The sequence below is a fragment of the Sorex araneus genome, chromosome 2 (genome assembly GCF_027595985.1).
Source record: "Sorex araneus isolate mSorAra2 chromosome 2, mSorAra2.pri, whole genome shotgun sequence".
NCBI classification, from domain to species: Eukaryota; Metazoa; Chordata; class Mammalia; order Eulipotyphla; family Soricidae; genus Sorex; species Sorex araneus.
Window position 1 is genome coordinate 298,606,631 of NC_073303.1, and position 16,149 is coordinate 298,622,779.

General features: G+C 45.8%; 1 protein-coding gene across 3 annotated transcripts in view; it reads right to left on the minus strand.

Moving 5' to 3' along the window:
• The window catches only part of USP13 (ubiquitin specific peptidase 13), a 151,950-nt gene that overhangs the window by 42,688 nt on the left and 93,113 nt on the right, over positions 1–16,149 (minus strand). For all 3 annotated transcript variants that reach the window (XM_055128187.1, XM_055128188.1, XM_055128186.1), the window contains exons 13-15: positions 12,973–13,147; positions 5,146–5,234; positions 1,590–1,712 (exon numbers count right to left, since the gene is read on the minus strand). In XM_055128187.1, coding sequence (XP_054984162.1) covers positions 1,590–1,712; positions 5,146–5,234; positions 12,973–13,147 — 387 coding nt within the window. The remainder of the gene's footprint in view (positions 1–1,589; positions 1,713–5,145; positions 5,235–12,972; positions 13,148–16,149) is intronic.

Consider the following 16,149-nt stretch of genomic DNA (forward strand, 5'->3'; position numbering starts at 1 on the left):
TGCACTGTGTAAATATGACAAAAATTAAAAAGCATCCTGTACCATTTTCACTTCCTTGAAATAGTAATAAACTATACGTATTTAAAAAAAATTAAAAGAAAGAAAAATGGAATGGAAATGGTCCCAGTAGTTGAACTATTGTGTCTGTAAACTAATCATTTTTATTAATTTAATAACACACTGATTCTAATTCTGTAGCAGCATTAAAGCTGAGTTCTTTCCTGCATGATTTCAGTTAAACTTAAAGATTATTTAACTTTTCAGGTAATAAAATAAAACAGCAGGGGCTGGAAGATAGTACAGCGGGTAGGACGTTTGCCTTGCACGCTTCTGACCCGGGTTCGATTCCCCTGAGCACTGCCAGGAGTAATTCCTGAGTGCAGAGCAAGGAGTAACCCTTGTGCATTGCAAGGTATGACCCCCCCCCCAAAAAAAAAGAAACAAAAAAAAACCAGCCAACTTGGGTACAATCTCCGGCATCCCATATGGTCCCCAGAGAAACACTATGAGTAACTCCTGAATGCAGAGCCAGGAATAACCCCTGAGCATCAGTGGGTATGACCCAAAAATTAATAAATAAATAATTTTTTGAAACCCATTAAGTTACACTTTAAAATAAATAAATAAATAAATAAATAAATAAATAAATAAATAAATAAATATCAACACTTTCTTCTTCAACAAAAACAACAAAAAAAGAATGGAGTTTCCCAGGGGTACAGGAAGCTGGGAAGAAGTGCCACCTCCTTGGAGGGTTGGATGTGGTAACATAATGCCACTTAAAAAACATTCAACATTACACCCTCTCAAACCAATACCAGCTCAGTAAAAAATAAAATGAAGGGCCTGGAGCGATAGTACAGCAGGTAGGACGTTTGCCTTGCACACAGCCAACCCAGGTTCAATTCTCAGCATCCCATATGGTCCCTCGAGCACCACCAGGAGTAATTCCTGAGTGCAGAGCTAAGAGTAACCCCTGAGCATCGCCAGGTGTGACCCAAAAAGCAAAAATAAATAAATAAAAAAATAAAATGAAATAATAAAAATAAGACTGTGATCATGCAAAGAACTTTGAGAGAGCTTAACATGGACCAGACTGGTATTCGAGTGTGAAAGTGAAATTCCAAGCAGTGAGAACATTGGGGAGGTGAGGTGTGGGCAAGAGTCTTAAAAACTAGCACATGCTTGCACTTCCCCTTCTGGGAGTCCAAAGATACTCTGCAGAATGACAGCTCCCGCGGGCTACGTGCCTACTGAAAATATACACTCCTTCGCTCTCCCAGCAGGCCCCCTGGGGCAGGCAGGAAGGAGGAAAAGCCAAAGCAATTGAACCTAAGAACTTTCTGGAGATTTGCTGCCCTCTGCAGGGAGCTCCATGGGTCAGTTTCAAATACTCGCCCCGGCCCTAGTGTCTGTGCGGGTGCCCGAGGAAAGCTTAGAGTGGGAGGGGCAGCCTGACCGTGTGCGTATACAACAGGTTCCAACACAGAAAGACAACCTACAAGAGAGTGGCAGCAGAGAGGTGGCGTCCAGCAGAGAAAGGAGGGCACGAGGGGGACCACGAACCCCACCCTGCCGGAAGATGGTACCTTTGGAGTCGTCGGGAATGAGGATCGGGGGGCTGATGTCTGGGAGTTCTTCTTCCCCAGGCTGTAAGCCCCTGGCTCGCAGGTGGCTGATATCAAGTAGGTCTGGCATGTCCACAGAGACATCTGCAAAATGAGAGAGACTCAGTTCCCTAGACTCTCCCAAACTCCACCATCACCGCTGAAAAACAGCACCACTAACTCTACATGTAAGCTTTGAAGCAGGGCTCAGGGGTGCCTTTCGGTGGCCTGCAGTAGATCCTGGAACTCTGGGCTCACTCCCAGGCACGGGGCAGATCTGAATAGAGAACTAGGGACATGAGAAGGTGCGGACTTTACACAGCACGAGAACAAACCAAGGGCTGCCAGGGACCGTGGCTCGGGCATTTCCTGTGATACAGCTGCAATACTGGCAACAAGCTCTAACTTTTAACCAGGAGATTTGATTTAAAAATAGACATTTCGGGGGGCTGGAGTGATAGGACAGCGGGTAGGGTGTTTGCCTTACACGTGGCCGACCCGGGTTCGAATCCCAGCATCCCATATGTTCCCCTGAGCACCGCCAGGGGTGATTCCTGAGTGCATGAGCCAGGAGTGACCCCAATGCATCGCTGGATGTGACCCAAAAAGCAAAATAAATAAATAAATAAATAAATAAAAATAGACATTGCGCTTATTTTGAAAAACAGAAAACTGAAGCATATTCTCAAAAAGTAGCTCATGATAGCCTCCGCCCTCTGTGCCAGGCTAAGTCACTCCCTCCAGCTTCTCCTGACCCCCACCATGTTTCTAAGCATCTTCTGATCCATCTGAAAAACATTTTATCTAACTCGCATCTTTTTTTTATTTTTAAAATTTTATTGAATCACCGTGAGATAGTTACAAGCTTTCATGTTTGGGTTACAATCTCATAATGATCAAACATACATCCCTCCACCAGTGTACATTCCCCACCACCAATATCCCTGGCACACATACCCTTTTCCACCCTCCCCCTGCCTCTAAAGCAGACAATATTCCCCATACTCTCTTTCTACTTTTGGGCATTATAGCTTGCAACACAGACACTGAGAGGTCATCATGTTTGGTCCATTATCTACTTTCGGCACACATCTCCCATCCCAACTGGTTCCTCCAGCCATCATTTTCTTAGTGACACCTTCTCTATTCCATCTGCCTTCTCCCCTCCGCTCATGAAGCAGTCTTCCAGCTATGGGGCAATCCCCCTGGCCCTTGTATCTACTGTCCTGAGTGTCAGCCTCATGTGATGCTACCCTACACTCCACAAATGCTAATTCACATCTTTATCCAAAGTAGGAATGTCCATGAAAGACCAATGTAGCTTGCCACACATTTCTTATTCCCAGCCTCTTCTCTCATTTATATCATGACTCAATATCTGATGGTGACCCTGAGTTTATGCCTTTTCTCAGATCATATAGTTAATGTGATTATTATTAGTTGAGAAAATAAATGGTAATATTTTAATGACATTAGCCAAATCTGGAGTCTTGGGGGTGATGCTTTTTAACTTAATTCAGTTGTTGTGCTGACTTACTCAGACAGAAAATTGATCTAATAGCCTAAGATTTGGCATTATGCCTATCCGAGTCTGATCATAATGAAAATAAATTCAAGTCTGGTACAGAATGGATGTGTTGGGCCCACAAACAGAACCTGAAAATATCAAGGATGGTGTCAGCCATACAAATTCTATTACAAAACATAATCTAAAGAACAAAACTGTAAAAATACAATGAAGAGGCGGCCAGGGAGATAGTCTAAATGAGGAGCACGGACCCCATGGTAGCTCCAGGTTCAATCTTAAGCACTGCACAGTACCCTGAGTTCCACGAGGTGTGACCAAAAAAAAAAAAAAAAAAAAAAAACCCCAAAGCCACCTATACCTCAGACGACAGCGGAAACAACATGTGACCAACAAAACTACCATAATTGTGGGGTTGAAGTGATCCCATAAAGGACTGGCACACACTTGGCATGCCCAGAACCCTGAGTTCAAACCCTGAAACTGTGTGACTCCACGAGCATCCCCAAGTCTGGCCCTGGCAGCCCCTAGAGCCCCTGGGCCTGCACAGCTGAACCCCAGTACTGGACCCTCTGGCCAGACAGCTGGGTCAGGAGTAGCCCCCAGGCCTCCTGAGCACTCACCCCCAAACTAATACAATTCATCCTCAAGAGAAAAATCCAAATTCATTAAAGAAAGCTTCGGGGCACCTTTTAAATCCAGCAGGTCTCTGAGCTGAACTTTTGATCCTTGAGAACAAGAAAGGTTTTCTCAGAGGGGGGCAGAGAACATAAGGAGTGATGAGCATCCAGCCGGCCGCCCTCCGCCCCGCACACAGGAGCAAAGACCCGCTGCAGAATCCGTCCCAGCCCCAGGACAGCTCCGGGCAGCGAGGGCCGCGTCAGCGTGAGAGCCAGTGGTAGTTCCTCCCGCCAACTTCCCATCCTCTTTTTTAACCCGCCCTTCAAATGGGCAGAAGGATGCTTCATTCACCACCGTTTTAAGATTCCAGTGGGGGCCCGAGTCATAGGATAGCAGGAATGGGGTTGCCTTGCACACAGATGATGGGGAATCAACCAGCAGCATCCCCGATGGTCCCCCAAGCAGCATCAGGAGTGATTCCTGAGTGCAGAGCCAGGAGTTACCCCTGAGCATTACCAGATGTGATCAAAAAACAAACCCCCCCCCAAAAAAAAATTCAAGCGGTTTGTTTTCTCTTTTCTTTTTTTGCAGGGAGGGTGGGGGAGTGCTTTAAAAAAAAACGTACTGTAATGGTCTATCTCACTGTGATTCAATATTAAAAAAATTTTTTTTAAAACAACTTTAAAAGACTAGCAAGAGAGTCTGAGGAACTTTCGAACCCACAGAGAGGAAAGCTATGTCTCCTTCCGTGCCTTTGAAGGCAGACTAGGGCTTGACAGCGGAGAAAACATTCTTAGCCATTGTCCAGAAAATGAACCTCTTGGTCAAGGGCCTTTAAATTTAGTAACGAAGCCCAGTTCAGCTAAAATCACATCCCTTTTTGGAATAATGCCCCTGGCTGTACTCATTTATTATTCATGAAGTTTATGTGACTTAAGTGAATGTCATCATCTGCAGCCGCCAGCTACAGTCGGGGGCCAGCTACTTCGAAGGCCCCTCAACCCTAAGCACCTAACAGTGGGGTCTGAGATGCTCCTGGGACTTCTGAGAAATAGTCTCAGACCCTTCCAGACCTGATGCCTGGGATCAGCATTTCCTATGGTCCCAGGTAAATTCTGTGCTTATACAAGAGCATGAAGTAAGGGCCAGAGAGATAGTACAGCAGGTAGAATGTTTGCCTGGCAAAAGGCTGACCAGGGTTCAATCCCCGGCATCCCATATGGTCCCCTGAGCCTGCCAGGAGCCACAAAGGTGTCAATAAAGTTTCAGGGTCAGAGAGGGTAGATAAAATGAATCTGTTTCTGGCAGTCCACCACATGAGGGATTTCACACGCCATGTTGTTGAACCGGCAGGTTGAACATTTTAAGCAAAACCATGCAAAAGATACTCACCAAATTTTTTGGGGACCCAGTCAAGGCCAAAAGTGAACTTCTTTATCTGCACTACCAAGTATTCCGGGAATGAGGCAAAGCGAGACGTTCTGGGAAACACAAAGGAAGTGGATCAATGAACCGAGGCCCTGAGAACCATGAACACGAGTCCCTGGCATCGCGAGCTTTGTCTGAGACGTACCTGGCAGTGCCAAGGCTGGGCTGTGGGGGAGGAACACGAACAAGGACGGACAGACACACACTCATCCACTGCTCAACCCCTCACCAGCATTTCTACCAGAAGAAACTGTTAAAGGCAGAAATAGATTGTCCAGGAGCTGGCGCGATAGCACAGCGGGTAGGGCATTTGCTTTGCACGCGGCCAACCCGGGTTCAATTCCCAGCATCCCTATATGGTCCCCCAAGCACCACCAGGAATAATTCCTGAGTGCATGAACTAAGAGTAACCCTGTGTATTGCCGGGTGTGACCCAAAAAGCAAAAATAAATTTAAAAAAACCAAAATAGATTTTATCTTGAGGGTGACTGGGGCCCACTGCAAAGTTGCTACTTTTACTTTGGTATTTTATATTTCTGAAAAGCTTTTCAAACGTATTCTTTTGCTAAAACTCTTTTCCGTGTAGAATTTATGACACGGAATTGCAGGTGGGTGTGATCTGGGTGCACCCTAAACAATCCTGATCCGCCCAACCTCCGCTTTTACAGAGAATCACAGAGTTTGCAAAATTATAATTCACTGGGATTTGGGCTGAAGCTGGTGACTAGAAATGCCAAGACCTCATATATTAATACACCCGACAAATGAAATACTACTAGCTCTAAAATCCAGGTCCACATGGATCCTAAAATATATAGGAAACAAAAATATTCAAGCCAATCTATTGAATTGTCAGCCAATGTCGTGAACTTCCCTTTCAGAGTTGAGAAAGACTGAGCTGCCTGATCTTGGGTCTGAACATTTGGTGTACATTCATCCTATAAACCAAATCCTTGCCAGAGCAAGGTTCATACTCGCTGTCTGTATCAACCTGTTTATAACACTCATTTCTAACCAAGTGCCAATGAGGGTGCGGAAGGTGTATATGAATATATTGGGGGCCACATGCAGTTGAGTTCAGGACTTACTCCTGGCTCTGGATTGGGGGGTCATTCCTGGCAGTACTGGGGTACCAAACCAGGGTTAGCCGTGTGCAAGGTCTCTAACCCCTGTACTATTTCTCTAGCCCAGCAGGCATCATATCTGTCAAAGAAAATTAGCTACAGCCAAATATTAGAGGTGTCTTTTCAAATGAAAGATTCTACACATCCCCTCAAGCTCCACTTTTCAAATCCAAACCAGAGCACATGGCCTCGGAAAACAAAAGGAAGTGCAGTGCTGCCCCCTAGTGTAGAAGAGAAGTCATTGTATTAGGACAGAGCTGGGGACGGGCTTGGGTCTTTTCCATGCAACTCCATTCACTTCCAAACGGGGTGAAACACTGCCCCTTCCCTGAGCCCCTATTTCACATCTAAAACAACGGACTTTTTAGTAGTATCTCCCTGCCGTGGTTGTTCAATGATTGATGAGACCCCACTTAGCACTTTAGATGGGGTGTGAGCATGCTGGAATTAGCATGACTACTTTATCACAAAAGAGCTAAAATGCATAAGGCTTTGGACACTAAAGTAGGTCTGCTGCTGACCTTGGGAAACTCACTTAACTGCCCCATAACTCAGATTTCCCGTCACAAGGAGTACAGACGGGTACAGACTATGACGGATGGGGATTCTCCAAAAGCAGGAGCCTAAGTATGCTAATGGGGATCTGGCTCAGGCTTTAGAAATAAAATATCTGTAATTAGGTTTTCTTACCCTTGGCGAAGCAGTAATAAGCATCCCTCTTAAATATAGACAAGTTCTCAATTTCACGAAAACCAAGAGATGTCATTTGATTTTTTTAGTTAATGTGGACTGAAGCGATAGCACAGCGGGTAGGGCGTTTGTTTGCCTTGCACATGGCCGACGCGGGTTTGATTCCTCCGCCCCTCTTGGAGAGCCCGGCAAGCTACCGAGAGTATCCTGCCCACATGGCAGAGCCTGGCAAGCTACCCGTGGTGTATTTGATATGTCAAAAAGAGTAACAACAAGTCTCACAATGGAGACATTATTGGTGCCTGCTCGAGTAAATCAATGAGCAATGGGATAACAGTGATACAGTGACACAGTGGGAAAAAAAAAAAAGTCACTCCTCTGACCTCTCCTTCTTACCAGTTACCTTAAAATACAAAAAGTAGGGGACCAGAAAGAGAGTACAGCGTGTAGGGCATTAGCCTTGCACTCAGCCACCTAGAGTTCGATCCCCCACTGCCCCATGTGGTCCCCTGAGCACAGCCAGGAATTATCCCTGAGTGCAGAGGCAGAGGTGAGCCCTGAGTACCGGCAGGTGTGGTCCTGAAACAAAAAATAGAGAGAGAGACATGAAAAATATATCACAGTGAAATCAACCCAAATCAATGGAAAACCAATCATTTCCAAAATGTGGCTCAGGAGCCCAAGACTCCTACAGTTTTCTCTGGTAGAGTCTAGAGAGGTGCCAGCTGGCAATACCAGTGCAGGTGGGCACGGGAAGACTCAAGCTCAGAGGCTGTATCAGTGCATAGTTCAAGACTCGCAGGGAGAACATACAGGAGTCCCTGCATAAGGCAGATGCCAGGCCGATCCCTGGCACACATGGTCCCCCAAACACGGCACGGTGCATCCTGGTCAACTGATCACTGCTTCCTAGAGCCTGGGTAGTCTCTGGCCCCACGCTGCATCATCAGAGCCTTGCCACACTGCCAGTTGGCCAAGAATTGCCCAGAGGGGCCCTGGGGAAAAGGCACTGTTGAACAATGCTTGGGAAATCCTCTTCCAAAAAATGTACTTTTGCCATTTGCCTTGTTGAATAAAAATTTATTATTGTAAAAAATAAATAGAAATGATCACTCTGGTGGACAAAACTGAGTGTTGAAAGTAGATAAAGGGATATACATGATAACCTTTCAGCATCTGTATTGCAAACCATAATGGCCGATAGGAGAGAGAAAGAGAGACAGACAGACAGAGACAGGGAGACAAAGAGACAGACAGACAGGCAGAGAGAGACAGAGAAGAAAGAAAAGTGCCTGCCTTAGTGGCAGGTGGGGGATGGGGAGAAGGCAGGAGGGAACCTGGGGACACTGGTGGTGGGAAATGGACACTGGGGAAGGGACGGGTGTTGGAACATTGTATGACTGAAACCCAATCGTGAACAACTTTGTAGCTGTGCATCTCATTGTGATGCAATAAAAATTTTTCTTTAGTTCATTATTGTGGGAGCAGGGGGTGGATGGTGGATAGGTAAATTCCTGGGGACACTGGTGGACAGAAGTGGGCACTCTGGTGGTGGGTGTGGTGCTGGGACAATGTACGCATGAAATTATCATTAATATTGTAAATCATAGTTCTGCAATAAAGATTGGGGGAGAATAAGATAAAATAGAAAAAATATTTTAAAGAATGTTTTATTCATCTTTAGGGCCCATAACCTCAAAATGGTTTTAAATGGGTCACACTTACAGCAGCTATACAATATTATATTTGTTCAACCAATCTAAAAGTTAATATTTTATGTTCATTATCTTCGAGTTTGGAACAGCATGTTACTTAGTCAAGTCCAGCAAAATTATTAAAGAACCGCTAACACTTTTGAGTTTTAAAACTAATGACTTGAGGGGCTGGATCAATAGCACAGAGGGTGGGGCGTTTGCCTTGCACGCAGCCGACCCGGGTTCAATTCCCAGCATCCCATATGGTCCCCTGAGCACCACCAGGGGTAATTCCTGAGTGCAGAGCCAGGAGTGACCCAAAAAGCAAAAGAAAAAAAAACTAATGACTTGAGGAATGTTTTTGAACTTCCCCTGAAAAGTGAAATATTTAATAAAATCATTCAAATCAAAGTCATTCAAAATGATCTACATAGACTCATGACTAATTTACCTCAAAAAATAGTTTTGACAACTGAATTAAGGCATATGAAGTGCTTTGGATTGTACCTTACAACACTATCACTTACATATTGACAACTTTTCATTACCTTCACCTTAAAACTATTAGAAACGATGGAAAACCTAGAGACTGGACAAAAATACAAATTTCAAAAAGCCCCAAAGGGCTAGAAGGTGTGTCTGGTACAGTAAGGTCCCGAGTTTGATTCGGCACTACATATTCCCCGGACAAGTCTAGAGCACTCCCTGAAACCATACGTGTTCTGGGAGTGACCTCTAGGCCACACCTGGTGTGACACAAAACACAAAGGGAAGGAAGAAAGGAAGGGAGAGAGAGGGAAGGGAGTAAAGAAAAGAAAGAGAGAAAGAGAGAAAGAAAGAAGGAAAGGGAGGGAGGGAGGGAGGGAGGAAGGAAGGAAGGAAGGAAGGAAGGAAGGAAGGAAGGAAGGAAGGAAGGAAGGAAGGAAGGAAGGAAGGAAGGAAGGAAGGAAGGAAGGAAGGAAGGAAGGAAGGAAGGAAGGAAGGGAGAGACAGAAATGCGAAAAAGAAATTAAAAGGAAAGGAAGAGAAAGAAAGAAAGAAAGAAAGAAAGAAAGAAAGAAAGAAAGAAAGAAAGAAAGAAAGGAAGGAAGGAAGGAAGGAAGGAAGGAAGGAAGGAAGGAAGGAAGGAAGGAAGGAAGGAAGGAAGGAAGGAAGGAAGGAAGGAAGGAAAAGAAAGGAAGAGACAGAGAGAGAGAGAGAGAGAGAGAGAGAGATTTCTTCACTGTTCTCACCCTGCTAAATGATGGGGAGAAACATGCTTCTGGCTGCCCATAGCCCGTCTGCCTCTCCTGCACAGACTGCAAATGATGCTATAAATATCCAAGTGACCCTGGACAGACAAAAGGTTCCCATCCCTGGTTTAAAGGAAGGGTCTTTCTGTCTGGTCATCCTCACCGAAAATCTACCAAGATCACTGAGCATCTTCCTTCTTTCTGGCCTTCCAAGTTCTAGGTCTAACTCAAAAAAAAGTTCAAGCCTGCAATTAATACTACACGGAAACCAGGTCTATAGTGCTGGAAATTATTTTTTTTTTAAAAAAAGGAATCCAATAAATATATGTACCCTAAAACAAGAAGCAAGGCTACACAAGGACTCTGAAACTATAAAGGGGGACCAGAGAGGAAGCACAGAGGGTGAGGTGCTTGCTTGCACGCAGCCAGACCCAGTCTGGTCTCTAGCACCACGCACAGTCCCCACACATCCCCAGGAGTGGACCTGGAGCACAGCGCCAGGAGTAAGCTTGGAGCACCACCAGGTATGGCCTAAAAACACACCCACACACACAAGGCTATGAGGAAAATAAGCCAACAAAGAATACAGATATACTCTAAAACGTGGGGACAAAATGTTAACTCTGAACTTCGTTAACCTGACTGAACCCAAGTCTGCCACTCACAAGCCAGTTTCTCCTCTGCTGTCCTCATTTTTCAAATGGGAGAATAATGAGACCAATCTTATTAGTGGAATTAAATGATTATTGATGAAAAGAGATAGCCCATAACTTGGTTATAATAAAAACACAATAAAAGGCAGTTGCTTTCTTAACCTAAAATAAGGGCTTTTCTTTATTACACTAAGATCATTTTCCAGGTATTAATAATTGTGATATATCCAATATTAAATTTTCTATACACGTTTGTGCCCAAGAGCACATTCATGTGTAAAAGGTAGAGAAAAACGAACAAAATGTGTCAAATAGCGACTATTATGGATGAGAGAAAGCGGAAACTCTGCCTCGGGGTTTTAGCTGGTCCTATTAGCATTGCCAACAATGAAATATTTCCTGGGCTTTGTGAAGAGAACCAGCAAGCTTCTGGTTTCCCTCTGAGAGATGCTGGAGGACTTTGCCCAGGACTAAAGAGACACTGAGAAGTGGGTGCAGGAGAGGCCTGGCCACTGGTCCCCGGCTAGGGAGTCCATCCGAAGCCAACGCCCCCGGACTCCGTGTAAAGACGAGTCTCTGCCGACCCGGGGGAGGGCTCCTTCCTGCCAACCCAGACCCGGCCACGCCACGAGGCGCCCTGACACAAGGCCACCTCTGAGATCAGCAGGGAAGAGAGACCAGACCCCGACCCTTTCTAGGCTTCCTAGGGCCTGGGTCCCCGTCACATCCTTATCCCTGAGGGAACCAGAATTAAAGTGAAAAGCGCAAATGACCGGGGCCTGCAGCCTATTTTCAAGAATAAATGCAAATTTATATTTATTTACATTTATCTTTTCATGTATGTGTGTTTAAATTTATTTTTATTTATTTTTCTAGAGGGAGAGAGCATATCTAGATTGAATCAACGCATAAAGCTTGCACAAAGCTATATGCCAATTATATCTCAATAATACCAGGGAAACTCATATTTTTAAAACATCTCTAGGGGGCAGGAGAGCACGTAGCAGTGCAGGTACGTGTCTAGGAAGCACCTGACCCGGGTTCAAGTCCTGGATCCGAGCAGCACTGAGTCCTCCGGCTGGCTGAGAATCACCCCAGGGAGGTTCCTGGGCCTCCTCAGCACCGCTTGGTAGGGCCCCCCAACAAAGAAGCTTTTTTAACCACAACAACTGTGTGCCAGGTGTTCACACCCAAACAAGTCTCCGAGTTTCCCTCAGGTGAACCCCACCTGTGTCATGTCGACACTGCAATATCCAGGATGGGAACTGCGCTTGAATGAAGGAGAACTGTTCAGGGCCATTAGTCGCAGACAGGAGGATGCTTTGCACTGCTGGCCCCAAATATGGCAATCTCTTCATTGGCGAAATATGAAACAAAAAATGAAATTCTTTTTGCTTTCTCCTTTCTAGCAGATGAACTAATCATCTAGAACAAGAGGAAGCCTGAGGACAAGAAGAAACAAATGGCTTCCATTTAAATGCCACCTGAGGTTAGGGTAAAATTTGAAAAAAAAAACGGGAAAAGATAAAAGCCATCCAGAGCTCCTCGAGCCTTCTCGACCCGACGACGTTAATGAGAGCTCAAACTTGAGCCTCGCAGAAACGTAGCCAAAGAACATCGAAAAGGAGTATGATTCCCAGATCCAGGCGTTTGGCCCTCCCTCCTCCTTGACCACACAGGACTCTCCTTCTACAGGAAGTGTGCTGGCCAGGGCTTGACAACATTAAGGCAACTCAAGTGTCAAGTGGAGGAAAAATATTTGATGGCCCTGACAGCAGCTGACAGTGCAGACACAGAATGCCTCCTGCCTGTGCCCAAGAGCTCATTTGAACAAGCTCGGGCGCCCGTATTCTCCTTGTCAGAACACAGTCAAAGCAAGCCACATCTTTAGGTACAGAAATAAAAAATCTACCCAAAAACCCAGCAGTTTTCAGGGGTGACCTCTGGCTCGGCACTCCGGAATTACTCCTGACTACTCAGGAGACCATATATGGGATGCCGAAGATCAAATCTGGTTTGGCCCCGTGCGAGGCAAACGCCCTACCCACTCCAGCCCCTGTCATTTCTTCATTAAATGTCACCTTACCAACTTTTAGGGTAGGGGGAAATTTTCTTAGCTATACTCAACTCACTTGCCCCCCACCCAAAATTTCAACTCCTCGTAGAGGATAAAATACTGTCTGACTTCCAAAAAGCAAATAAATAAAAGGCATGCATGTGGACTCGGGTGCCAGATGCGACCGACAAGAAGAATAAGGTCAAAATTAACCGAGGACTGCTGTCAACCAAGGCTCCATCACACCCCTCACAGACACTCACCGAACCCTGTCACCCCCCTCGCCACACACACACACACACACACACACACACACACACACACACACGGAGGCACACTTACTTCACACCCGCCGACTTGGCTTGGAGGGCGCTGCTCCAGAAATCATCCACGTTTTCTGGCTCTGAGAAGGCTTGAAGGCAGGCACTGAAGGGGATCTTGGCACGAACCAGCTCGGGCAGGGGCCGCCTGTTCGCTTCTGCGTCCCTTCTCGTCAGCTCATAGGCAATCAGCTCGTCTGCGAGAAAAAGCACAGGAATGACCTTCTGGAATGCAGCACCCTCTCTGGGGACCATCCTTCCAGAAAGCCGCTGGCCGAGGAAGGGGAGGTGACTGGCCGTCCCAAAGGATGTTCCTGCGGGGCCGTGGCATGAACCTGAAACACTGATGTTCGCCTCTTACCGGCCCCTGAACAGTGCAGGCACCCACTGTCACTCCTTCAGGGCTCCGCCCACCACAAAGCCTTCTCGCCAGAGAATCCCCCCGTCTCGGCCCTTCCCAGCCCCTTCTACCTTGCTAAAGAAACCGGGGGACCAAGGCTCCAAAGCAGTCCATCAGCCACAACAAAAACACAACTTAGCAACCCAAGATGGCCCTCGCTCAACAGACCCCCCGACAGAGGACGGGGAAACGTGCTGACTTGCGCCAAGGGATCCCATTTTGCTGAGCAGGAAATTCCTAGGGTCCTGAGTCGTAAAAACAAAACCCTCGAAGAAGCCAGGCTATTGCAAGGACGAGGCACTGAACACACACCCCACCACGCCCCATGCTCTGCAGAAATAGCCGCTGCGGAGTTGGGTCACACATCTTCTCACTGGGTTCCACCAACAATGGTGCTGGGGGGGGGCGCGTGGAGGGCCCGGGAGGAGGGGCAGCATTCACGCAAAGACAAACCCATGGGTGCTGAGGCTATGCCACCCCTCCCCCTCCCCCGTCAGGGCAGCAGCCCGGAAGGTCTGTTGCACTCTCCCTGCTCAAGTGCCCAGGTCCCTGAGGAAGGAGGACAGTACGGCAGCTTCCCCAAGGTCAGCAGCCTGCTACTGGAAACTGCAGAAAGTCAAACTCTTCCAGAGGTTTTGGATGGGCCTTTTTGGGAAACCCTTTTGTGTTTAAAAAAAAAAATTATGTATATATATACATATATATATAATTATATATATCACTGTATCACTCTATCACTGTCATCCCGTTGCTCATCGATTTGCTCAAGCGGGCACCAGTAACGTCTCCATTTTTGAGACTTGTTACTGTTTTTGGTATATTGAATACGCCACAGGTAGCTTATATTGCTTTTGGTATATTGAATACGCCACAGGTAGCTTGCCAGGCTCTGCCGTGCGGGCGGGATACTCTCGGTAGCTTGCCAGGCTCTCTGAGAGGGAGGGAGGAATTGAACCGAGGTCGGCCATGTGCAAGGCAAATGCCCTACTGCTGTGCTACCGCTCCAGCCCAATTATATATAATTTACATATAACATATATGTGTGTGGATGTTTGTGTGTGTATGTATATAGTGTATATAGTATTTTGGTAGAATGGAAAATCATAAACCTTGTATTTGAGATAAGTCAAACGATGTGGAGTGGTGCCTGCTCTCAGATCTTGGAGGGAAATCCATTGTACACGACTCCTAGAATTCAAGGGGGTTTTCTGAACACCTTTTCCTATTTTTAAAAAAAAAACGTATTGGTGAAATGGTCCCTTTGGAGTTCATCTTCTCTAGACAGAACCAAGAGTACCAGCACCTTGTATAGTTCGGAACCTCGAGGAGTAACTGGTCTGAAACCTCTCTGGTGGTGTTTGTTATCTTGTATTTTACTGTGATACAAGCCTGCAGTATTTGAACTAAAGGAAGTTTACTAGGTAAGCTTGCTGCTGTGGAGGAAAGAACATATTAAAACTTTTTGTTCCTTTGTGGTGTTTTATTTTTTTTTTTTTGGTTAGTTTTTCCACTTTTAATTGAGTAGCATTTTGTAGAATAAAATGAATTAAGATGGGGGAAAAAGCAGTATGTATATGGATTATATATAAGATACATATAATATATACAAATTAAGTAGATAAATATATATATATATATATAATCTGTTTGGGGGTACATTCAGGCACCTTTGTGTTTTCTTATTTCTCCCTTGTTGGTTACGGGGTCCACACTCGGTGATGTTCTGGAGCTGCGGAGGCCACCCCAGACACTGTGAGCAGGGGAGGAGCAGGGCACAAGCTGCCATGGGTCAAACTTGGGGCCCTGGGGACTGGAAAGACATACAGGAATCACAGCACTTGCCTGCATTTGGCCAGTCCTGGTTCAAATCCCTGGCACTACATATGGTTCCCAATGCACTGCAAGGAACGATCCCTGAGCACAAAGCCAAGAAGAACAGGCCCGAGTACAGTCCCAAAACCAAAACATTAAAAAGTTAAATTTAAAAAAATTTAAAACCGGAGCTGGAGCAACAGCACAGCAGGTAGGGCATTTGCCTTGCACGTGGCCGACCCAGGTTCGATTCCCAGCATCCCATATGGTCCCCTGAGCACTGCCAGGAGTAATTCCTGAGTGCAGAGCCAGGAGTGACCCCTGTTCAGAACCAGGTGTGACCCAAAAAGAAAAAAAAATATTTTTAAACCATCAGGGCCTTAGATCTGGAAAGCAGGCATTCCACCATTTGAGCCTCACTCTCTCCCCCGTGTGTTTTCTCCAACATATTTAAATATATTCTTAAAATTCCATTCCAAGATCCATTTATGAGGGACTTGTATCTAGGATGCTAGCAATAGCATCCCAGAAGTTTATTTTCCAAAGAATAAAGTATAAATCACATTTCTAGAAAAGAAAATTTTTATAACCCATAAACATTGAGTTGGAGAGGACCGCAGTACTGGCCGGATGATGGAAGTCAGGTGGGCCAGGGGAAGCAATTTAGCCTCACTCTAAAAGGGAACAAACCACAGACCTCCCTGCGACCTTGTAAAACAGACAAGCAAAACTGCTCAAAATCTGCATAAGCTTATGGGAAATGGAAATCGTTTTGTCATTTAGAATCATCCTTTCCAATAAGTATGATCAGTATGATCAACCACAAACACACACACACACACACACACAAAGAGAATAAAAGACTCCTCAGAGAATGGATGGACTTTACAGAAATGGCCTGTGCTCGGGGATAACGTTCTAACAGATACTTCCTCACTTTCTGCCTCAAGACACTAGTTTTAAGAAGGATTGTTCTTCTGCTCTGCC